General features: G+C 36.7%; 1 protein-coding gene across 1 annotated transcript; it reads right to left on the reverse strand.

Annotated features, from left to right (window-relative positions):
- Positions 1–22,108: 22,108 nt before the first annotated feature.
- On the reverse strand, positions 22,109–25,299 carry LOC102700750 (chalcone synthase 1). The gene is made up of 2 exons (XM_006662904.3): positions 24,928–25,299; positions 22,109–23,514 (listed from the first exon to the last, which is right to left on the reverse strand). Exons 1-2 carry the CDS (start codon positions 25,112–25,114, stop codon positions 22,505–22,507), a joined length of 1,197 nt encoding a protein of 398 aa, XP_006662967.2. The 5' UTR covers positions 25,115–25,299; the 3' UTR covers positions 22,109–22,504.
- Positions 25,300–27,152: the final 1,853 nt, after the last annotated feature.

Genomic DNA, 27,152 nt, shown 5'->3' on the forward strand with positions numbered 1-27,152 from the left:
AAAATGGTGAAAAATATACCACAATAGAAAACCCTAAAATCAATTTATAATTTAAGATTGAATATTCAAACTTTTTATAAGCATAAGCAGAAGCGAAAACATGAATGAGGCTGATCGATCAATGTAGAGACCTACCTTTATAGAAACGAAAATACTCTCTCTGATTTGACCGTGGACTTTTGATTTTCGTTTGATGGTTTGTCTTATTTTTATGCAAATATGTAAAGTTATAAATCATGTTTAATGTTTCTTTAATAATAAATTAAATCACAACAAAACAATTAAAAATTATATAATTTTTAAAAAGAACAACTAGTCAAACGTGTACTCAAAAGACAACGACGTTAAATAAAAAAAACGGAGGGAGTATAACCATAGGGCAAGTGTTCTTGGAGGCAAAATACAACCAGTTTGCAATAACGAGACAGAGCAGTTTTCATAACACGTTTTTAACGATACCAGATTAGGACATTCTGCGTGTTTCACCTCGAGGTGTATATGATCATAGTTGACAGCTTAATTTAGAGTCTGTAAATCTGTGTAACTTCTACGGATCTAGTTGTAGAGACATGAAGAGTATAGTTTCGTTTGTCAGAGTTTTGTGAATTTAGTGGTTGTGCATTTTTTTTAAAAAAAAAGATGTATAGACCACTTCAATGTGGTCTCTTCTGATTATCTCGGGCATAAGTTGAAAACAAAGAAAAAAAGTACAATTTATACCCGTCAAGTAGAGGTCAAGTTTCATTTATGTCATTTAAGGTTTCAGCCGTAATACTATGTATATTATATTATATCGTCCATTGGCTCCAGAATAAATAAAATTAAAAACGTAAAATCTATGTCCATTGGGATTTGGATGGTGTGGGGTTATCAGCTTCTCCCTCTGGGCCCTCTCTTCCTCGCCCTCTTTTTCCCTATCATTCTTCTTCCAATCACCATGTATGAGGATCCATGGTGTAGGACTAGCTAGGGCTCCCACACTGGATCTGTTCTTGCATGATTAAGAAAATAATAATCATCCAATTAAGCAACTTCATTAGGAACATATGAGTCAAGAGACAAGTATATCAAAAATGACATATTTGTAAATGAAATACAATATATAAATAAAACTTTTATATATATGTTCTTAGCAATCTAAAAGCATAGACTGAAAAATAAACTATGATAAAAACTCCAAAATCAACTTCTAATTTAATGCCAAAAAATTAAAAAATTGTCTTATAAGTATAAGCAAAAACGAAAAGATAAAAGTGCTGGATGGTTAACATTACTAAGATGTGGGAATATATGTGCCAAAACTCCACTTTATACATACATAGGGGCATTTAACTTTTTGCCACTCTTAAAAATAAACGATAATAGATTTGTCACTCACTGTCTATGACACGTGGCCTCTTACGTATCTATGACATATGGGTCCAATAACAAATCTGTTATGACCAAATGTAAGAGCGTGAAAAAGTTAATTATTCCATGCGTGACACATTAGGCGATACCGCATTAATGTGACACGTAGTCACCGCGTCAACCAAAACATCTACCATGGATTTCAAGGGCTTAGATTCGCATTGGTTTTACGAGTTGGAGGATGCTATATACAGAATTTTGCGATTTAGGTATGCGAATTAAACTCGACTATGTATGAGGGACCCAGAATGGACTTCTCCGAAAAGAAACAAAGACATCAAATACTCAAAACAGTCAGGCTGTCAGGCCAGCCCAACCCAACCCATTTGTACATGTCAGCACTCGGCAGGCTGCGCAGCACAGGCTTGGCTTAATTATTGGCCCATGGGCCCTTTTTTTACCTGCGAGCCTTTTGGTGCTCTCATCTGATCTGACCATAGACGAAAAGCGAGTAAAAGCCCAGCCCATTATGGACTTGCCAATTTCTGGTGCGGAATAAGTTCACAATAGGATCCTTACCGCTAAGTCTGTCTAAGATCCGTTAATCACAGTACCAGAAATGTGAATCTCTGAACTTATATAAACTGTTTAAAAAACGTCTTTCAGCAGTATTGACTTATTTTACCCGATTTTACCAATGTGACTTACAATGGCCCCACATGTCAGGTTTTATTTTTTGTTCCTTTCCTTGCCTTCTCTCTTCCTCTCTCTTCTTCCTCTCTCATGCGCTTCTAGCTCCCGGGTGGTTGGGGCACCGGCGGCGGCGAGCGGCGGCCGTCGGCGGGCTGGGCCGCAGGTGGAGGACGCACTCACGGCGTGCTATTTTGGCTCCATCAAGCCGAAAGCATGTTGGATAATCACAAGCCGAAAGCATGTTTCTCCTTAATTTTCTCCTTCAGTTAGGGCTATATTAGGCTGTCGTCAGCCAGGTCCTGGTACACATTTTGGACAATCAGGTTGACAGATGGACACTTATTTTATCACTAATTATTAGTATAAAACCTACTAATATTTTGGAATTGTTTAATAAATACAAAATATGTTATGATGCCTTTTTAAAACTTAAATTAATTTGAAATATTCAGAGTAATATTGCCAATCAAAGTTTAAATATGTTGACTTGAAAACATCGCTTTTTTTTACCAAAGATAGTGTTATTAATTTTTCTCCTAAAAAATTATCCCAGCAAAAGAAGAAAGAAAAAAAAAGAAAAGTCAAGATCTCATAAATTGAACTTTCAACTTGTCCATAAGATGGAAAAACTCCATACTTGTAAATATCAAATCAAGTGCAGAAGATTAGACTACACGTCCTGTAACCAAACTTCCCACTGAATGTTGAAGCACCTGATTAAAACTGATCGATCAATTGTTCTTTTTCTGACGCAACTTGGGCCTGATGAAAACCATGTTTCCGGGGAGCATGGCACCATACCTAATAATTGGCACACACAATGGTAAAAAGAATTGACTCGTGACCTAATTAATGTACTTGATCGGTTCATTTTCTTAATACCATGATGGCTTGATCACGTCATTAACCATGCATTCTTCACAAGGGTTCAGTGCTATGTGTGATCAGCTAGCGTGGTGTGGCGTGTAGTCATATATATATTTGAATACTAATGTCGACTGGTATTAACTACTCCCTTCGTCCCTAAAAGAGACAATCTTTCGGTTTTCCATGTCGAGCGTTTGATCATTGGTAATTTTTTAAATAAGACGAATAGTTAAATATTGTATCTAAAAACTAAAAAATTGATTTATTTTTGAACAGAGGGGTATATGTCTATGTAAATAATTTCCTAACACATATATATGGTGAGGTGTTGAGTTTACTTAGTTCCATGTGTGTATGCATCTCCCGTGTGATCGAAAAAAAACGCCTACGCAAAATACACTAGTCCTTTTTGTTTTTTTTCATTTGACGCTATATATTGACTTGACGTAATAAATCAAATAATGTAAATATACAAAATTAATTCATTCTTTAAATTTCTTTAATAATAAATCAAATACTTATAAAATAAATTATCATATAATTTTTTTAATAAAATAAATGGTCAAATATAGACCCAAAACCTAACAACTTCAGATAAAAAAAAAACCATGAGAGAGTACATAGTACTAGTAGTTGTGTATATTGCGCAAGTGCGTTTATCCACACGAGTGTGTGACCTGTCACGGCAAAGGTGGCGAAAAAAGTTGTACCTGTGCAGCTAACTAGAGGCCAAGATTAATCATCACCAACTTAATTAAATCCTGCACGCTAGTCACACGCTACGCTACTGTTAATCTAATTTACGTTGAAGATTCAAGAAAAAATACCAATATTTTCCGTTGTTCTTCTGAGAGATTCTTGTTCGTAGGTTGGGAGTTGGAAAGTTTATCGATCATATCTTAAACTTTTAGGGACTTTGGATTGGATCAAATTGTGGTTGGTGAAGTTAAGTGCTTGGCATTATTAATTTGGTAGCACATTGCATGCCCCAAGATACCTTTCACCAAAGTATTTAAAAAATATAATCTCATAAACCTAACAAGAAAAAGCTAGTTATCTTGATTGCGTGCCTGGATTTAGTGCCACACAGCAATTTGGGGATTCAGTGAGGAAGTAGTTGATTTGTCATCTCTGTGGATAATGTCCTACACTTTTTCCAAGTTTCCATGAGAAAAAAATATTGTTGATTAGCATCAGAGCTCTACTCTTAGTGGTCCACTTTAAACTATACAATGGTTAGTGTGAAGTCAACTCCCCAACAAAAGGAATGACGCCACATGATGTAGTTGTCGCCGGCGAAAACTTTTTGCAGATATATACCGCCTCGCGCCTAAGTACCTAAATATTTAACGTCATTTATTTTTTATATACGTTTAATTATTTGTCTTAGTTAATTTTATTAAAAATATGTAAAGCTATATATATACATAAAAGTATATTTAACAAGAAATGAAATGATATAAAAATAATTAATAATTATGTAATTTTTTAATAAAACGAATAGTCAAATATGTATAAAAAAAGTTAACGGCGTCAACATTTAGCTATGGACGGAAGGAGTACGTCATCAACAGAATCAATGTGCATTTAATCAACAAATAAAATACCAAGGAATTAGTGGATCAACCATATTTGATATGGGTTTTATATAATTAGCCTATGATAAAGATAACCAACACAATAAATATGGTATCATTTTAAATGTTCGTGATTATTTTTTTCAAATATGTCAAAGCGATCAAAGTTTAAATATGAATAGTGTACATTGTCATCTACGAAGAGACAATGAAGAAACGTATGGGGGTGGGGGTCTATAGTTTGTGCTATATTTAACACACATGGAAGGTAACTTCTATCGATTAATTAATTTACAAATATAAATTACATATCCCATTTTTATTTCTGGTCAATGAGTACTGTTCCTAATAAGATAACTTCAAAGTGGGTTAGCGTTTGCAATAAGCATGCTGACAATATCTCTGCTTCTCTGCTAATTGAGCGCACCTGAATTTTTTAGGCTCTTTAGGTCGAAACATGCCTACCTAAGTTTTAATCTTAGACTAAGCACATTGTTGCTCATGTTTACGGGTAATTAATATTATTATGAAAATATACGAGATACTCCCTCCATATTTTTCATATGATGTCGTTGACTTTTATATTTACGGTTGATTATTCGTATTATTGAAAAAATTATATAATTATTAATTATTTTGTTATAATTTAATTTATTATTATAGGAACGGTAATTATGACTTATAATTTTGCATATTTGATTAAAATTTTTAAATAAGACAAACGGAACATAATTTCAAAAATCAACGATGTCATATAAAATTCATGGAGGAAGTGCTACAACTTGACATGTGTTAGAGATATGATCCGAATTATTATCTGTAATATATTTGGATTATATTACTAGTTTCCTACTGGGTTTCTTCTAACCGTTTTCTGCTTAGAGTAGGAGTAGAATTAGTTATCAGGAGATTCAAATACTTCATTTTGGTTCGCATCTCTGTTGGGTTGTACCAATTTATACCAACGGGTTTAGGGTTTTATTCCCATTGCGAGTTTGCAGTATGGTTCACTGCTCCTGTTCAAAACAAGCGAGGTTCTCGTTGACCTCAAGTTTGGTTTGTGCTTATTATAGTCCAAAAGACTATTTGCCGCAAGGTAATTTATCTACATGAGGTTCCTGGTGATTTCAATTTTTATGCTACAAGAGAATTCGTCTCAAGGTGGAGATTGTTAGAGAGATGATCCGAATTATTATCTGTAATATATTTGGATTATATTTCTAGTTTCTTACTAGGTTTCTCCTAACCGTTTTCTACTTAGAGTAGGAGTTGTATTAGTTTTCTAATATGATTCTGTCAGCAGTTTCCTATTAGAACTCTTTGATTTCCCCTTATATATATCCCTTGTAAGCTGCACGGGAAGGGCGCGACGACCCGATGTATTCCCATGCTATTGTAATCATTACCTCATAGTGATTATTGCCGGTTGGCGCCCGTGGTTTTTTCCCGTAAGAGTTTCCACGTTAAATCTGCTTCTCGGTTATGCGTCTATTTTTCTAACAAGAGAAGTTTAATGGCAATTAGTTTCCTAATAAGATTTTATCAACCTTTTACTATTAGGACTTCTTGATTTCCCCTTATATATATTCCTTGTAAGCTGTACGGGAAGGGTGCGACGGCCCGGTGTATTCCCCTGCTATTGTAATCATTACCTCATAGTGGTTATTGCCGGTTGACGCCCGTGGTTTTTTCCCGTAAGGGTTTCCACGTTAAATCTGCTTTTTTGGTTATCTGGCCAATTTTCCTAACAACATGTATCGTGACTTTGGCAGTGTCAAGATTTGTCCTTATAGATTAAGAAACTAAAAGAATATATTTTGCCACCTTGAGAAAGTATCGGGAGATGCTATATTTTTTAGCGTAAAATTTATATCTCGAGATGCTAAAATTTTAAATTTTTAAGTGTAACTGCTTTCTAAAATTGCCAAAAAAAAAAGAGAGAGGGAATTGTGCAGGCTCCATGACTCAATGCACACGCGAGCGATCGTCATTCGTTTGCCCAAAAGGGGCATGCACCCTGAACGTAGCGGGGGTAGGTCAGCGGTTGCTTGTTCAGGAAAGCTTTGCGCATGCCGTGCGTGCAATCCGTATCCTTTATTTTTGCTATTTTTAGCTCCTTTTCTTTTGCTCCGTTTCCCTTTTCGCTTTATTAGGCCAAGAGGATTTATGTTTGTGTGTGTGTGTTTTTGTGCGCATTGATTGGTTGGTTGGTGCGATTCGCCCGTCGTACTTGGCAGGTGGGCCCCACTCAAGAATGGGATCATCTCCTATTGCTATGCTAATGACACCAAATGAACAGTACAGTGTCATTGGTATGTTCTTAGCCGTTCGTTTTCAGGTGGACATCCACACATTCATCTGCTACAGTGATTTGGCACAGTAAATCAATTATATTTTGTTTACAGTAATTTTGATACAGTGTTCTGCGTCTAGCAAGATGCCATTTTTCCTCTCGGTGTGCTATCCTGCCATTGCTATGCAGGTGATCCGGACACCCCCACCTGGATGCATGCGTGTGATTGGGAATGGCCCGGTGGGTCCGGCTATGCCTCTACTGTTTGTTTGTCAGAGCGAGTATATCTGATTACGTGTAAGCGTGAGGTAAGAATTGATACATCATATATGTTATATTTATACTTGAATTGAGAAGAAATCGAATGCAAGAAAAAAATGTGCTAAGATTTTTAGCTAACTGAAGGATGGTGTCCAATTAGGTAAGAATGTGTTGGATCATGTAAGGTTAATCTAGTATAAATAGATGATTAACTAGAGAGCATTTTTCTCATCCCTGAGGAGGTACCATGCCACTGTTTTTTCTATATAAAATTTGAACCGCATGGTATTTAATATTAGATATTAAGAGATACCAAATTTTATATAGAAAACAGTGTTAGCTTCTGATACTTTTTGGAAAATGGTAAAATTGCCCTTAACTAGAGGGGTACGGTTATTAATTATGAGACAGATGTACTAGAGTGGTGGATCATGTATTGTTTAACTTTTTCATTTAAAAGTCGAACAATATATTTGCAAATACGAAATAAATAACGAATAAAACTTTTATATACATGTTGTTGGTGACCTCAAAGCCATGGTTGACAAGTAAATCCAAAATCAACTCCAAACTTAAGATTATAAATTTAAATTTTAGTATATAAATATAAACAAAAGTGAAAAGACGGGGATGAGCCAGCCTCTAAGGACTCATCCAAATTTATGACATTTTGGACGTACAACACAGTCAGGTGAGGACATCATGTAAATGTATCTTGTGGAGAAGATTGGTGGATATCGTAATAAATAATTTGCCTTTGACGATTATATGTGTGAAAGTTTTGGACAACACACATTTTTTTTGGTGTAAGCCTTGCAGCATGTGGCTGCTGATCCATTGAAAAGTAGGAGGCTTCTGAGTAAATTGGCTTCTTGTTTAAATGAAATAGAAGTGACTTAACTGTCCAAAAATAGTGCAACATCAAAGTTGTTTAACGACATATCTTGGAAGGCACATACCACCTAACTGAGCATTTGGATAGTGATGTAACAAAAGATTATTTAGTTTGAGCGAAACACATCTCACTCCCTCGTTCACAAAAGACATGGTACTAGAAAGCACACATTCAAATTACAGAATTTTTTTGGCTTTTTATGGAAAAGGATAAACATCATATTTCCAAATAGAAAATAATTTACAGTTAATTAAAACTTTTAAATATGTGATCATAGTGGACTAAAAGCTAAAGTTGGAAAATATACTATAATGAAAAAACCTCAAAAATCAGCTCTAAATTGAAGATTCATAATTTAAATTTTGGGTTATAAGGATAAGCAAAAACCAAAAGAAGGATAGGCACAGAAGTAGACAATATAATAGCCACAGAAACAACTCTAAATTTATGATTGATTGGATAAAAATGTAGATGAATAAATTAAATAAAGAAAACTATTATTGGATGAGATGAAGACACAGAGAGACAGTTGTATTTTGAGATAAATTTAAATCACATAAGTAGTTATATTCCGAGACGGGGTGAGGCCGTGTTGGTTAGTAACCGTGCGAAAAACGTAGCAATGGATTAGTATACGATTAATTAATTTTAAACTATAAAAACTTAAAAAAATAGATTGATACGATTTTTTAAACAAATTTTCTAAATAAAATCTTAATAAAAAATATGCTGCTTAATAGGTTGGAAAGCATGCGTGTGAAAAGTGAGTAAACTTTGGGAAAACTCATGAAAAGAACACGCGGCCTGAGTACTCCTCCGTACTACTCCAAGTGGAGTGACAGATAGGTAAACTGTTGGCATAATAAGATGTCAACTACTAAAAAGTCTGAATTTGAGTCCGACGGAATTTTTCTTTTTTTTCTTTTTTTTTTTTGCTTTTGTCTGAAACAATATTGAAGAATGAAGATGGAAAGGATCCACCCGGGGGTTGGTGCGATGAAAGGAACGATAGGCACAGAAGCAGCTGATGACAAACACGGCATCATCTCGATCTCGATCTCCATCGATCGATCGATCGATGTCCATCCATCCATCTCAGGCGCGTGCAATTTCCAAGCAAATTGCCAATGCAGAATGACACATAACCTAATGTCTGATCAGACATATGGATCAGTGGGATTCAGTGCACTGGACAGCTAGCAATGCCGACGCAATTTCTGTGCACTATTCAGCCGTACTTAGGCAACGATGCATAGTTTCATGTTTCATGGTATACCGTAAACTATACCGTAAACTACGTGATAAATTTTATGTGGATGAACTACTCTCTCATCTTATGAAACTTTCTCATTTAATGGTCCTGCTAAGTCAGCAATTTAATTTACTAATGTGGCATCCTATTTAACGTGCATGACACCCTCTTGAAATATGCATTGAGATTGGTCTTAGGCTGTCCCTTCTACATATCTAAATTTTCTCGTTTTTCACGTGCTCGTTTTTCTAACGGCTAAACGGTGTGTTTTTAAATATAGGAATTTTGCTTTAAAATATCATATTTATCTATTTTTTATTTTTTATAATTAATAAATAATTAATCATGTACTTTTCGATGACTTACCCAAAACTAACCAAAACGAACACGCCTTCCTGCTGGAATTTAATTTGCGTCCGCACAAATTAGACGAGCTCCACACAAATTTATTACGATAAGAAAGTAGCCCTGTCTTTGTTTGATGGCAAGGAATTAAATTTTGCATTTTGTGTCAAGAAAAGAAGCCGAAACGTTGCACCAGAAAAGCTTTCTCGTGACATTACATTTTCGCTCAAGATTTTGTTTGAGCTAGGGTTGGTGGATGCTTCCGTCCTCGCCACCTCATGATGACTGTACAAGATAGCGTTAATTTCTGCGAACTCAAAGGGAAAAAGAAAGTCCGAATTACCCTATAACCTAGGGTAGTAGTTTAAATTACCCATTGAGCTTAAATAATAGACATTCCACATATCAAACTTATCGAACCAAACTAATTACCCCACTAACTCACTCTAGAGCAGTTTTGGTCATACACGGTACACATGTAACAGTCCAATCACCAGCACATTTTTTAGAAATGGTGGGCCCACATGTCAGATCTTTAGTTATATTATTTTATTTTCTTCTACCCTTTTGTTCCCTTTCATAAACCGCTGCCACCTTTATTGTCCTTTCACTCTGCCACCGCCCTAATAGATCAAAAGCATTATCGTTGGTCCTTCTCAAGCAAAAGACCAGGTGTCAAAGACGAGAAAGAAGGTGGCATTATAAGCTGGAGGAGAAAGATGATGGATCACACTCGTTCCCCACCCTAGGCAACATCTTAGGTCATAGTGATCAAGAAAGACGATGAAGACCATAGCTTCCTTAGCAGGAGGGGTGTCCTCGTCCAACTTTTCTAGTTGATCCCACCCCTATCGCCGCTAGTGTAATCTACGTGCAAAGAAGGTAGGGGTGGTGATCCTGGTTCCACAATCCATCTTTCCTCTTAGTACTAGCGAGTGAGGCGTCGGACCTCACAGTCACTCTTTCCTCTGCACTAGAGCTTGAGGTCGCTCTAGTTATAGTCTTCACCAGAGAGATGACTGCCAAACTAGCATAGAGGGAGTTAGAAAGGACTCAACCGACATGGAGGTCGGAGATAGTGAGGGAGCACCCAAGCAAGCAAAGGGAACAATGTGTCGAGGAGAGTTCAGAAGTAGAGAAAAACCTGACATGCATATGGTCTCTATAAATTATATTTGTTTTTTCGTTGACTACGCTGCCATGTGTGTGTCACGTGGGACCAAAACTACTCTGGATTGAGTTAGGGGTGTGATATGTTTGATCTAAAATTCCAGGGTGTGTTTTTTATTTCATGTAGGAAAATCATACCGTTGCAATAGTTGAGGGGACTAATTCAGATTTTTTTTATATTCCAAGAAAGTTTATCCATTAAAGGTCTCTTCGGTTAGGAGTAATTTCAACTTATAGGAATATGAATGGTTGAGGAATAGGAATGAACAAGGTTCACAAAACCGCAGAATGACCTCCGACCGTGATGTAGTGGAGGCGCAGTTACTGCACGGAAACCGTTGATGCTGCCGTAATTTCAAATTTTTGAATTCAAAACCACGGTAACCGTGGCTTTGTCGATCAAAACTGCGCAATTTGAGGTCAAAACTGCACGGTTTGAGCTGAAAACCACCTCAACCATGATCTGCAGATAGAAAATTGTTAAAAAAGATCTGAAAAAGTATGTAAAATTCTAAGAAAAATAGGAAATAGTAGATAGCTTTAATTCTAAGAGGTAGGACATGTTTTTGGAAAAAAAACAAAAATTCAGCATGATCTTAACTAAATTTGTGGCATTGTAACAACTATTTACATAACAAATGATCCGTCACAATTATTACACAATACAAGTGATATTCCAAACACATTTCACACCATAAATAATAGAAAGGATCATAAATAAGCTAGTGTCCATACTCCATAGACCATAGGGTATAAATAAGCTAGTCTCTGTACTCTACAGACCATAGTGTAAAGAGAGTGTCCATGACACAGTCCATAACATAATAGGAAGCAATAGTTCAAATTTAGTAGTGTCTACTATACAATACGAAATATTTTGATCTCCCACTCCTCTTGGGCCCTGACAGGCCTTCAAATGAACGATTTCATTTTTCCCTTTTTTGTTACCATTTTTCACCAATGATTTTGAAATAGTCAGGAAATACAATGTTTCATCTATTTCTCATACAAAACTATACTATAAATCAATCTCTATCACATATATTTTTTTTACTAAATTTCATCAAAATTTTTAATTCGCCTCAAATTTGTTGGTCCTACTGTAGTCATATCGTTACCGAACCTCAGTGGAGGTCATGGTTACCGTAGTGGTAACCGCAGTTTCATGAACCCTGGGAATGAATACTCACATGAATACATTTGGATTTTCAAGAGGTTTTGAGTGGATAGAAAATTTTATTTAGTTTTCTTATATTTAATTCATACAAACCGGATGAGTTTCTAAGGAATTCAATTCTTAGGAATCCCATACTGTATTTTTTTCCTCCAAAACAAACATGCCCTAACACAAATTAAGAAAATGATTTTCATGGGCCCATTCCACCTAAACTCCACAGGCGACGCAAAAGAGAAACCACACTAAAAAAGACATCAATTTCCCAGTGGGCATCTTAGGATCACAATTATGAAAACAATTAGTTTAGGTGGCTTCTTTGGAATACAACACACCAAAATAGCTTTGTGCATATGTCCCTGCTAAGGGCATATGTTCAAAGTTAGAGCCTACGACTGTCTCTTCCCTTATCCCCATCAGCAACACTAACTTATTTTATAAGAATATCGAGAAAGGTAGACTCATGCATGATCTCTTTATTAATATAACATACTGTCTTTTATTACTCTTCTTCCCTTTTTATCTACTCATGCAACAAAATGCCCTTAAATTAATATTATGAGTAGACTTTAAGCCATTGTCATGCATAACAAACAATTTTTCTCTTTCCTCCATTCTCTTTCTTCCATGTCATGATATTTGCTCACGTTGGAATGGCGAGAGTCAACTAATAATCGTATTTGTACGTGTCCTAAGGAGATGTTTATGGTTACCATTTTTTCAGGCGGTTTCTGAGGAGAGTTGTCTATATTAGTATACTTTATAAATGCTCTTCTTACTTGGTGTCATTGTTTAGAGAGGTTTCAGTGTCCATCAATAGTGGCTTGAAAAATTATAAGTTCTACCTTTGTTTTAAAATAAATTTACCTATTTTGAGACATAGTGCTCCGTGAAGTTTTATATTGCAAGGAAGATATATGTGCACACACCACAGTATTATCACACAACATACATATCTTTTAGTGCATCATGTTAAATACAACAGATTTAGCTGCATAAACTTGATCCCTTTATACTGTGATTGGCCTTGTACACATTCATGGAAGAAAAATAATTAGGCCCTAACTCTTTTTTCAACAGGCATCAAGTTAAGATTTTTGTATTCACCGCTGATATTACCACCAAGGTTGTACTTGTATTAAGTTTTTTTTTACCATAGGCACTCCGTTTTACGTTTTAAAATTTTATAGCCTTATTTAAAATTTCTATGGATCCTAATAATTCTGGTTACATGTACAAGACATTGATTTATGGATGAATTAGAACGAGTTAGAAAGTCTTACAATAAGCATGGTTCTTTGCTAATAATCTATTTTCTTGTACCACATGGTACTGCAAAACTTACAAGTTATTACAATTTTGAACTAAAATCATAATAAAAATGCAATAACACGTAGTGCCACAGTAACAAATGTGAAGAACTAAAAGATTGTATTTCCAATCTTTAGAAAGCAATATCTCTCATGTACTATGTTATTTTTAAAACCGTTTCAGCACAATGCTTAAAAAATGATTTAGACAACTAGATATGTCATGATTGTATTTTGATGTTGTTACTTAAAATTAGCTGCCATGTTATTATATTTTAGCTTTCGTGTTACCGGACTGTTTCGGACTAGTGAAAGTGGAAAAAGGTGGGCTAAGGGGGAAGTCAACGGGCGGATTTGACCACCAGAGGAGCACTTTGACCAGATTGTGACTAGGACGAAATGAAAGAAGGTGCGAGGTGGGTTTGGGCTTTGAGAGGGGTATAAGATAGTTATTCTATAGAGTTGCACAATAGTTATTTCATAGAGGTACAGGATAGTTATTCCACAGAGATTTGGCCTGTGAGAAAGGTGGGGTATATATATATATATATTATATACACAATCACTGTTCCACTTTTTTTGTACTTTATTTCATCGTGATATTATACTTTTCTGGGAACGTGTGCATTTCAAATTCAAATGAAACAAAGCGTTCCCGAATTTCTTTGAACCCGGCTGTACCATCTCTAAAAGTAATCGACAATTGACAAAAGTGTCAACAATAGTTTAGCTAATTGGCTAATCATGTCGTGGTAATTAATTAATTCTATTCTCTATGCACTGTTACATATTTAATTAGGCGCTTATTGTTAATTTGCACAAACAAGCTTAGTAGAATAAGGGCAGTCACAATAAACCAACACGGTTGCCATAGTATAAAAAATCATATAGAAATTATTTTTCATAATGGAGGTGTCTTAGAGTCTTTCTCTCTCCTAACTCTATATATTTCATCAATTGTGACCATAACACGTAACCCCAAGAAACTAATGGTTTTTCCCCAATGGTAAATTTATGGTCTTGGTGTATTGGGTGAAAAGAAAACTTAGCTTTTTCCTCCCTTTCTTCATTGATTATATTGCAATTTGCAATGTCATCATTTTACTTATGTGACAAGCTATTTAATTAAGATAGAAACCATCATTAATATGAACTACCCTAATCAACTGCTAGCTCTAAAATTAATACTCGATCTAACTATTGATTACAATAGTTGGATATAAAATCCCACTACAGTACATGGCGTACGGTAACAGTGTCCTTCTCTTAGACCCTATTTAGATTTCAAAATTTTTTTTAAGAAGAAGGGTCACGTCGGATATTCGATAGAATGTTGGAAGGGGTTTTCAGGCACGAATAAAAAACGAATTTCACGGCTCGCCTGAAAACCGCGAGACGAATCTTTTGAGCATAACTAATCCGCTATTAGCACATATAGGTTACTGTAGCACTTATGACTAATCACGCACTAATTAGGCTCAAAATATTCGTCACACAATTTCTCCCATAACTATGTAATTAGTTTTTATTTTCATCAATATGTAATGCTCTATTTAGATTTGTAAAGATTCGATGTTTTTGAAAAAACTTTTCAGAAACAAAACGGGCCTTTAATATAGCTTCTTGAATCTCGTGTTATAGATGATTTTGTTTTGTTCTTGTATACTATCCTCTTCACGTAAGCAGAAGTTTGATGTATGCGGCATGTAAAATATTTTACTCGCTCTAGATAAACCAAAAACCTTTGAGAAAAAAAAGTGATTAGACGCTCCACTAAACAAATTAGCTACAGATCGAAAAAAATTTGGCTGTCAGCGATGACAGTTTTTTTTTGGGTCAGAATCGGAAATAAATAAGGTATCACGAGGATATTGGGGTCAGATCGATGTTTGGAAGCGTGCGTGCTTGGCTTTAATTAGTGGAGTTAAACTAAAAAACTAAGACCCGTTTGGATCCCCTAGGCTTTTTTAAAGTCATTGTCACATTAAATATTTGACACTAATTAGAGGTATTAAATATAAATTATTAATAAAACTCATCTCATATTTTGTACTATTTCACGAGACGAATCTATTGAGCCTAATTAGTTCATGATTAGCGAATGTGATGCTAAGGTAATATTTTCTAATCATGAATTAATTAGACTTAAAAATTTTATCTAGTAAAATAGCCTTAGTAAAATAGCATTTATTCATAAAATTAATTTTGTTATTAATCTATATTTAATATTTTTAATTAACGTCTAAACATTTGATATGACAACCTGATCTAAACAAGTATCCAAAGCACGACCGACTATCTGAGATCGGATCGGTGATCGGAATGCACGCATGCGATGAATCAATGTAGTCAGTGATGGAACTGTGTGTCGAGCTATATTATATTCACTCACGTTTTGTACCCTGCAGAATGCTGATCACGTACTGTCGTAATATGTTTACTTTTAAGCCGCAGCCAAAATTTGATATTTAAAACTTAATTTCCGGCTGATTTCAGAGTTTTTTCATCGTGCGTTGATTTTCAAAGTCAGCTTTTTAAATCACTGAATATATATATCTTTCTTGTTTCCAACCTATAAAAATAGTGCTTAAAGTATGTATAAAAATGTTGAGATATATGGTATAGTTCTATCTATTGCCAGCCCGCTAAATTTTAGTTTAAATTTATATGAGGAGAATTTTGTAAAACTAAAGTGAGCCATTTTCAGTATTCGGTGTGTTTACAGGTAGAGGTAGGTGTTGGTATAATTTCCCATTTGCACGTAAAAGTGTGCGGCTCATAAACGATTTGTTAATTAAGTAAGCTAAAAATTTAAAACTAGATTAATATGATTTTTTAAAGCAACGTTTCAACGTAGCAGTTTGGGAAGTGTGTGTGGGGAAAACGATAGTGAAAGCTGGAAAAACCTAGTGCGGAAAAGAAACTTACATGGGTTAAAGTGGTATGAAAAAAAATTAATTAAGCATAGGTTCCCATTTTGCCCTGATATTGGTAAAAGTTTTGAAGCTTTAAAAATCTGTTCTAAAAATTTCCCAAATATCCTTTATTATTTTTTCAGAGATAAGCGATTCTACCACTGAGTTCATCCCAATTCAACTATTTGTCATCAGCATCATCACTTTGTATGACATGTTATTGAGTTTAATGATTGTTCTACAAAATGCTATTGGACCAAGAACGTTTTACTAATATACCCAAAATACCCTTATATAGTTAAATAGTTAAGGATTGATTTATACCCTTAGAAGTTTCACAAAATTATGGCATTGTGTGCTTAGTCTCTTTACACGTGGAAGTTTGTGTATAAGTTTCAAGATTTTTGTATTTTTTTTGTTTGTAAAATAATTATACATTCTATGCAACATATTATGTACTTCTTAGAAAAAAATATTGGAGTATATACATAAACTTCTATGCCATGCAAGGAGCCTATGTAAAATAATCCATATTTTTTAAAAACATCGAAATATATAAATTAATCATTAACCTTGTACGTACATATGGGAATTTTGGGTCTTTTAAAAAGGAATCAATGGACCAATAGCATTATAAAATAAATGATAAACTTATTGTTATATTATAGAAAGTAGCAACGTCAATGCTAAAATATTGAACTACGATAAACTCGCTCGTACGGAGCATATTCTCTCTATTTTTAATGAAGTGCATACTTACCTGCAATAATATTAATTATCGATGCACGTACCTGGATTGATCCTAAATAATTTCCCTTGGAGCGCATCAAGATTTGTGCACGTGAAACAGCTTCCATCTGATCACCAATATTTCTAGAGATATACTCACTCCGTCTCTAAATATTGACGTCATTGATTTTTTTATATATATTTGACCATCCGTTTTATTTAATTTTTTTAAAAAAATATGTCAAGCTGTATATATGTATAAAAGTATACTTAACAATGAAATGATATAAAAATAATTAATAATTATGTAAATTTTTTTGAATAAGAGGAATGGTCAAACGCGTGAAAAAGTCAATGGCGTCAAACATTTAGGATGCAGGTCGGATGCATGTCTTTTTATACTACCTCAATTTTAAAATATAAGATTAATAGATTGTTTAGCATGGACTAAGAAGATATTTAAAATTTCCCTTTTAGTCAATTTTAGAATTTTCAATTGATTATACTCCATTTCTACGCATTTTATTGTCTCCAAAATCATTGAATTAATTAAATCATGAGAATCAGCGGACAAATGCTTGTATTATAGTACGAATTTTGAATTCTAAAAAAAATATATATTTTGGAACGGATTGTAAGTTTTTCACTTCACTCATTTACCCCATTCCTAGCTACCTAAGAAAGCGGATCCTCCATCTCAGGTATCAACTGACGCCAAGAAATTTTGACAGCTTAATTAGCATATATTGACGTACTACATGGCACAACAAGATCACTGTCATGGTCTCACTTTCAGCTAGCAGGTACAACCTACATAAGTGCTCTCTCTCCGTTTTATATTATAAAACTTTTTAGATTTATCTAGATTTATCCATATATCAATGTATATAATTATATATATACCTAAATTTATTATCATAAAAAATAAATCCAGTCCAAATCAGAAAGTCTTATAACTTTGGAAGAGACAAACTCCCCACATTCAGATACCAATGCGTCAACGCCACAATTCAGGCCATGTTTAGTTGCCAAAAACTTTTTCCAAAAATATCACATCGAATCTTTGGACACCTAAATAAAGTATTAAATGTACATGAACATTAAAACTAATTACACAGTTATGAGGAAAATCATAAGACGAATTAATCTTTTAAGCCTAATTAGTACATGATTAACCATAAGTGTTACAGTAACCAATATGTGCTAATGACGGATTAATTAGGCTCAAAAGATTCGTCTCGTGGTTTTCAGGCGGAATCTGAAATTTGTTTTGTAATTAAAATATGTTTAACACTTTAAATGTGTGATCATAGATCCGATGTGATGTTTTTCTGAACACAGCCGACACTATTGGACTACTCCTCTGTTTTATAATATAAGATGTTTGACTTTTTTGTTGTAATGTTTGATCGTTTCGTCTTATTTAAAAAATTATGGAAATATCATTTATTTTTCTTGTGGCTTACTTTTTTATCAAAATAACTTTACACACGGCTTGTCATTTTTTATATTTGCACTAAATTTTTGAATAAGACGAATGATCAAACGATGCAACTAAAGTAGTCAAACATCTTACGTTATAAAACGGAGGTAGCAGTAGTTTTTTCACGGCATTTTCGAAGATTGGAAGGATTCAGAGAACGATCGGAGTGACATGTGAAAGCAGACACATATCCTCCGCAGCACACGGCGGGTGTGAACAATATTAGCATGTGTTTTGTTCTATACAATGATGTAATTCCAAACCAACTTATGAGGGTGAAACTAAAAGCTCTAGTTGTTCAGATTCATCTCTAAAAGAACGTTGTAAATAAAATTTTTATATACATATTTTTAGTGATAAAAAAAGCAAAGGCTCAAATTACACTATGATGAAAAACCCAAAAAAATAATTCCAAATTGAACGTTAAAAATTTAGATTCTGTATTATAAGCATAAACAGAAATGAAAAGACGAGGGTGATAGTCTCTCAATTTGCCAACACACTGTCTACTTGTGGGCTTATCAGCTATGACCAATTTTCTAATTTTAGAGTTGATTTTATGTCTGTCTCCCGTAATATAATTAAACATTGGCTTTATTTTAATATAATATACATATTTAAAAGTTTTACTTATAAGTTGTTTTCCCATCTGTTCATTTCCCATGGCATCTTCTAAAATACTCTATCAATACCGTCTATATCTGATCGTTTGGCCGAGATTAGATCCTGTGCCAGCTCCTAGAGAGACACTGTATTACTGCCTCCGTTTCCGTTTCATACTGTAAGACTTTATAGTCTTGACTAAATTCATTAATTGATGAATGTATATAATTTATATATATATATATATATATGTCTAGATTCATTAGTATCGACATGAATCTAGATAATACTAGAAAGTCTTACGTTACGAAGAGTAGGACCTAAGCTTAAGTTGATACTGAATATGATTAGGTAGAAGAGTAAGCAACCAAAGATGGTAATGATAATACTGATAGAGGGACATGCTGCATGCATAGGCAGGGGTTTGGTGGTAGCTGGTATGTCCCTCTTGGCCTCCAAATGTGTGGCTCTTGTTGGCCATGGGCTGTACCTATCTCTGCAAAGCACATGTGTACTCTGATTAGGTCCTAATCACTCACCAGAAAAAGAAAAAAAAAGAACATATATAGTGAAAAATCATGTTTTGCCAAACCAAATCTCATTTAATTTTTGCCGTTGGACCTCCATTTCCAGCCCTCCTCGACTGTTCCTGGATTAATTGCTTGAAAACATTTATTTGAAAGGGGTTGCAATGACAACTATAAGCCTCTTTCATTATTGCAAATATACGATTTCTGTTTTGAAATTATTGTTTACAAATGAACTCTAGATGTCATGTGCATTTTTGTTATACTAAACAGAGTTATCTGAAAAAAAAAACACCAACAGTATAGTGGTGGATTAGTGTGATGTTTGTGCCAGCCTGCTCAAAATTTGATGTCCACCAATAATAGTATACATAGACCGGAAACTATTCTTCAATTGTAAAATGACCCAAAAAAAAAGGAAAACAGAATTCTCTGCTAGGTTAACTACAGTACACCCTATCTTCCAGTTTTGGTGTCATCAAAGGAAAGAGTTTTTTACCCTCCTTAAAAAAATACCTTGAAATATCATATTTTTCAGCGTAAAAATTTAGTACCGTGAGATACAATATATGTTAAGATATTAGAATTTTACACTAAAATTTTTGGTAGCCTAAGATACTTTTCAGGTAGAAAAAGCACAAAGGAAAAGACTATTCTATAAAGATTATACATTAAAAATTATATATAAAAAGTGTGTACATGCTAAGTTTTTTAGCTTAGTCCGAGTAGTATATATATATATATATGATACGGGGTGTGCTCCTATACTTACTTACACTTCAATTCTCTTGTCAGCACAGTTACCTTTGACATCAGCCATGCATCTACTCAGACAAATTCTCCAAAGTTAAAAAATAAATTAGGAAAAAGAAGTCCAAAATAAAACTTTGGTATTAGGGATGGAGACGTCCAAATTGGAAAAATCAAACCTTAATGCTATCGACCCCTTAGCAAATATACCCTAAAATTTCTGGGGCTGCCATTAATTGTTTGTACAATTAATGTGGCACGATGGTACGTGGATACAATTGGGACCATGAGTTGCACAGTGAGCTCTTGTAGCTCGAATGCTCCATTGATATGACAGTAATGTAAAAAAAGGAGCCTCTACCAACGAATTTGAACCAATGGTGAGCTTTGAGACTTGATGTCGTCTTGCTGACAATTATTAAGGCCGAGTTCCTCCTTCCAGATAAAAAAACCCTAAACTCTCTCTCGTTTTTCACGTACACGTTTTTAAAAATACTAAGTATTGTGTTTTAGAAAAATAATAGTAAAGTTGATTTAAAAAATTATAACAATTTATTTTTTATATTTGTTATAACTGATAATTAATATGTTGTTGCGTTTTTCGCTCCGGCTATGTGACCCACTCAAGAACAAGGCCTAAGCAAGTACTGTAACAGTTTATAAGATGGCTAAATGCTGAGATGGAGAAAAGATGAGAGAAGAGTGAAGAAAAGCGGGTGGTAAGCTTATAGTCAGCTCTGGCATAACAACCAAGAAACTTTGTGAGAGACAAACAGACTATGTATTAATTATAGATGGCTAACTACTATGGATGGGCTGGGAGAAGGCTATAAGGAGTTTTATAGCCGGCTTGCTGAATGTATTATTAGCCTAGCTCTAAATAGGACTTTCAGTGGACATCACCTAATTAATATGTATTACACACAAGTCAATTATGTACAGCAGTAGTGGTGGATCTGCTTGAACTGACACTGAGAGATTAAAAAAAAAGAGTAATCTGTTTGTTATAGGCTTAAATAGCTGTGTAGCAGGAGTACCAATAGGACGCATATTAATTCAATGTGCATTTTCATTTTAGAATGATATGGTCTTCACGAAATCATGCATTATTTTTGCTCAGTTGGCTAGCATAAGTAGCATTCTACTGTAGAAACCTCACTTAGTTGTCAGTATTAGGATGCAGAACACTGTATGTATCATTCTTATAAATAACTAATAAATTGTGGGGATAATAGGGTATCAATATATACATGACTGTGAGGGAACATATCAGACAAATTTAGGAGGGAGAATGAAGGACCCTCTAATAAATTAGTATCCCACAATTAATCTCACTTGACATATATAATATACATACATTACTTTTTGTTAAGAACGGCTTTTACAGTACAGAGTCAGGTAGTTTCATATAACAACACACGACTGAATACGTATTAATTTTGTTCGTGTCATTTTCATAAATAGAAGTGATATACATGATCAGCATAATAGCTTGGTTAAAGTTTAACACGGTAAATTTGTAGTAAAGCGACCTATTACTCATCATACGACTAAAGTCACGCAGACCAGAAACTGATTTACCTATACCAAACAAGTTTAATTTATCTGTAATATCTCTTCTCGCAAAAAGTGGCAAAACCTTTTTATAATTAAAAAAATCACATATATTGGAGTCCCTTAGTTATAAGACTGCATAGTATTCTCTGTTTTGAAGCTCCAGGAGTTGGTGCAGTAGACACATGAGCCATGACATTGTTGATGGACTGAACTGCAAAATGTTGCACTGCCTAACTAAAATTGAGTTTAGAACAACTCACATATGTATTTGGAGAAAATAATTAATTGTTATTTTTTTGCACAGCATTTTCCATAAAAACAAGTCAGAGAGAACATGACACTTGGTTGGACCCCAAATAAATGTCAACCAACTTGAATGAACATTATCATTAAATTCGGTACACAAAAGTTTGAAATTAAACATCCAAGCTTCACTTACACAGGTTATAATAAACCTCACCATCCATGACACTTAATTAACCCTTTTTTTCTCTCCAGTATATATATATGCTACGACGTACGTACCAACCCCAAACCATACGAATTTGGAAGGAATTCGTATGTGACACATGCAAAAACAAATAAAACAGAATGATAATTTGAACTTAATTTCTCCCTAGCAGCAAAAGGGAAATTTGACCGATGACTTAGCAGCAGCAGTAGTAGTTATTATGTGTGATAAAAGAGGACACGTGTCGCATAGGTAGGTGCATTGCATGCATGGGCGGCGGGAGGGAGAGGGGGAGAGAGAGATCAGGCGGCGGCGCCGGCGGTGATGGGGACGCTGTGGAGGACGACGGTCTCGACGGTGAGGCCGGGGCCGAAGCCGAAGAGGACGCCCCAGTCCATGCCCTCGCCGGTGGTGAGGTGGCCGTCCTCGGCGGAGCGCTTGCGCATCTCGTCGAGGATGAAGAGGACGCAGGCGCTGGACATGTTGCCGTACTCGGAGAGGACGTGGCGCGTCGCCCTCATCCTCGCCTTGTCGAGGCCGACCTTGGCCTCGACCTGGTCGAGGATCGCCGGGCCGCCGGGGTGCGCGACCCAGAAGATGGAGTTCCAGTCGTCGATGCCGAGCGGCGCGAACGCGTCGGCGAGGGCCCGCTCGATGTTCTTGGAGATGAGCCCCGGCACGTCCTTGAGGAGGTGGAAGGTGAGCCCGACCTCCCGGAGGTGGCCGTCGATGGCGCCCTCCGAGTCCGGCAGGATGGTCTGCGCCGCCGACACCATCTGGAACAGCGGCCGCTCCACCGCCACGTCCGGGTCAGACCCCACGATCACCGCCGCCGCGCCGTCGCCGAACAGCGCTTGCCCGACCATGGAGTCCAGGTGCGACTCCGACGGGCCCCGGAACGTCACCGCCGTGATCTCCGAGCACACCGCCAGCACCCTGGCGCCGCGGTTGTTCTCCGCCAGGTCCTTGGCCACCCGCAGCACCGTGCCGCCAGCGAAGCACCCCTGCTGGTACATCATGAGGCGGTTCACCGAGGGGCGGAGGCCCAGCATCTTGGCCAGCTGGTAGTCGGCGCCGGGCATGTCGACGCCGGAGGTGGTGCAGAAGACCAGGTGCGTGATCCTCGACCGCGGCTGCCCCCACTCCTTGATCGCCTTCTGCGCCGCTGCCTTCCCCAGCTTCGGCACCTCCACGACGACGATGTCCTGCCGCGCGTCCAGCGACGGCGCCATGTACGCGCACATGTTGGGGTTCTCCTGCAGGATCTCCTCCGTCAGGTGCATGTACCTCTTCCTGATCTGCGACTTGTCGCCTGCACGCACCATGTGCCACCTCAGCATTTTTTCTCTGATTTTTACTTACCTTTTTTTATAACATCTTAAATTTTGATTAAATTTGATTTAGTTAGATGTGAAAGATTTGTCATGTCATGGTCGAAGTAAAATGTACACTGCTGATGTGTCTCCTGTTGCTATCTGGCAGGTGGGCCCGGCTTCTTTAAAGGGTAGGTACAGTACCACATCGATCGTGGACTTGTAGTTGGAGGGGAAAACAAAGGTTATTTTCGGTTAAATGTAATTACCAGCAAATATTCTTAGGAAATAATTAATTTCAGCTTTTGTAAAAAAATATTCTAAAATATTGCTCGAAAAAATAAAAAAAGATTTGCTACTAGTGCAAAAATCTAACAACTTGTCACTCAATTGTCAGACCCTAATTAAACAACCCGTGTAGGCGTGAACCGTCCAAATCTGCTATGCTTTTGTTTGTGTTATTTCCCTTTTACTCCAAATTAAGCTGCAGTCTTTCATCTGATCTCCTTATAATCAAGAAGATGGCCAGCCAACGAGTCATGAAAATATACTAGTAGCAAAAAAGAAAGATAAACAAGCACGAGATGTGGAAAGCAGCAGCACTTGACAATATTATTCTGGTTGTTTGGTCAATTTTTTAATCTATACAGAGCCATGCATGTGGATGCCAAGTGATGATGGAATTGGCCATCAGGATTAGATCAAAGTTAATTGACTCTCAAGTTGGATACCTTAATTAGTGCTGACATGTTAGCAAGTGAGACACCTGAACCTACTACTGCTGCTGCTACTGCTGCACACACAATGACCTAACACCTAAGTAGCTTGGAGGCACAAACTAATTAAGTGTGGTCAAACCGTTATCCTCTTTCCATGGCCATGCTTCTTGTGTGTTCTTGTGTGCAGGGCCATGCTTAATTAGGGGCAACTAACAAACTTCCTAGCACATTCTTTTGAGTAAGGTGAGATATGCTAGAAGAAGAAACTAACATATTTATGTTTTTCCCCATGTAAATACAAAATATGTGTATGTGCAGCTACTAGCTTGGTCTGATATATTATCCATGTAGATGCATGCCTACACATAGGTACTACCTGGTAAATGTTCTTGCTTTTGTTGTCACTTGTTTCTTAGTTTCTTTTTCAATTTTCAGATGGCCGGCCGGCAAAGAGAATAGACATAAAAATATATGTTTTTTTTCCCTGACGGCAGAAGGATGCATACATAAATACACATGCATGCAGCCATCACGTAAGTTAGTCCATGGAGATAATATGATATGTATACCAGATTATCTTATATGGATGCATGGATTGATTGATCAGAGTGGATGGCAGTAGCATGCATAGGATAGAAGAAGAAGAGAAGAGGAGGTAGCCATGGATGGATGGATGGGTAGATGCATGCTTACACATCCTCTTGAACTTCTCCTTGAGGTCGACCATGTGCTCGCTCTTGGTGATCCTGAAGTAGTAGTCCGGGTAGTCGGCCTGGTACACGCAGTTCGCCGGCGTCGCCGTCCCGATCGCCAGCACGGTGGCCGGCCCCTCCGCCCTCTGCGCCCTCCTCACCTCCTCCACCGTCACCGTCGGTGCCATGCTAGCTCTCTCTCTCCCTCTCTCTTGCTAGCTAGCTCACTCTCGCCGGCAGCGACTGACCCGATCGTCGTCGGTCGTTAGCTCGTGTGTTACAAAGATCGGTCGTCGGCCGGCGAGGAGGAAGACGGACGACGGTGAGCAGCAGCTAGCTCTAGCTCGATCGATCTGTGGCGATGTGCTGCTGAGGGTGCCATGGGTGGTGGGGCGGGAGCTGATATAGGCGGGCGCGCGGGGCGAGGGGGGAGGGTGAGGGCGGGGGTGGGTAGGTCGGGCGGACGGCGCGGATGGCGGCCACGTGAGCGCGCGCGGACGGACGGCGGGGGCTGGCGACACGTGGTACCAACCGGCCAGCGCGTCCGCCTCGGGGTTAGTTGGCTCGCGTGGCCGAGCTAAGCTTCGTCGCGTGCCGTCCGCGCCACCATCCATGCGAGCCATCGAGCGACCGCCGGCCGGTCGCTGCGGCCGGCTGGCTCAACCGGGCACGACGCACCACACTTGGAAATAGGCCAAGGGCAGTGGATTCTTTTATAACCTTATTTAACTTTTAAAAACTTTTAGCTCAAAACTCTAAACAATTTTATTTTTGACTCGTTTTAAACCAGACTTTTAAATTTTTAGAGACAAAATAGTTTGGGTCTTTACCACCGCTAGCTGCGTGGCATGACCGAACTTCCCGTCCTCTCCGTGGACTGGTTGCTGTATGGTCAAGTGTGGGCTAAGGACATGATACTGTAGTGGTGTAGCATGTGTTTTCTACTCGAAACACTGAAGTGGTATCTATTGGTAGAGTGGTAGCGCAGTAGATTTGGATTGTTCGTTTATAGAAGTCTATTATTAGTTTGTTGCTTTACTAAGTTAGTGATTAATTAAGGGTAATGTTGCTATTACGATTTTATTAGTTTTTTTTAAGATGTCTCCGTCAATCCATTTCTTAGATCATATCGCTCACTAGGACATAAATAATAACAACACATGTATATACTTTTAAATAGAGGAATGTATAGTTTTACTTCTCCATCCCATATTATTTTTGGACCACTGTTGTCAACTGAGATACGCGGGAGTATAAACATACGTGAACCCTCTAACCCTCCGATAAAATTAAATCATTGATTCAAAGTTATTTTTATTACTACTACGGAGCACCATAGCAGGGCCCCTGCTAAACAGCTGCACATTCTTCAAAATATATCTTTGGTTCTGACACATAAATATACTTTTAACTTCTATTGAAGAATATTTTAAGGCTTATATATGTACTATGTATATATAGGTCAAAGTAAGTATTTGTGAAGTTATTAATAGTGGTATTTTTGGAAGTTTTACCGAAGTGCAAGAAATTCTGTCTTCGTCCTTAAATCTTCACAATTTTTTTTATATTTTTTATGACTATTTAAATTGCATGTAACAGACGAGGGGATATCTCCTCGAGAGCTTAAAACAGTTTCCCAGATTTATTACTATAGTTTGAGGAACACATGACTGCGGTGTGTTCATGTCTTTTCTCTTGGTTTCCATACTTCGATAATAAAATATTGATCACAGTCATGTATGAAGGTAATTATTATGCGACTGGAGGGACAATTAGTTATAAGATGATAATGAAAATGATATTTCAGGGCCGTTGATCAGCACAGAGTCTCGATTTAAGCTAATGCGTATACGTGCTCTAAAATAGATACTATGTAACTAGACTTAAAAATATTTTGAATTACTAGAGTACATGTAGGCAAACTGACTTTAATTAAAATAATAATACATGAAAAGTACTATGGTTTCTGTTGCAAAAGACGGTATTAATGAAATATTTGGATTCCGTATAAGAGTGGAGGACAATTAGCTAAGATGATGATATTTAAGAACTGTTGATCAGCACAGAGTCTCGATTTAAGCTAAGGCGTAGGTACTCTGAAATAGACGATGTAAATAGACTACGTAAAAATATTATGATTTAATAGAACACATGTTAGAAAATTGACTTTAATTAAAATGATAATGCATATAAAGTATTATGATTTAGTATGTCAAGTGGGAAAAA

The sequence above is a fragment of the Oryza brachyantha genome, chromosome 11, assembly GCF_000231095.2.
Source record: "Oryza brachyantha chromosome 11, ObraRS2, whole genome shotgun sequence".
Taxonomy (NCBI): Eukaryota; Viridiplantae; Streptophyta; class Magnoliopsida; order Poales; family Poaceae; genus Oryza; species Oryza brachyantha.

Coding starts and splice junctions, on each gene's coding strand:
- LOC102700750 (XM_006662904.3), bottom strand. CDS start 25,114: ATGGCACCGACGGTGACGGTGGAGGAGGTGAGGAGGGCGCAGAGGGCG. Junction 23,515..24,927: donor GGAGAAGTTCAAGAGGATGT/GTAAGCATGCAT, acceptor TGGTGCGTGCAG/GCGACAAGTCGCAGATCAGG.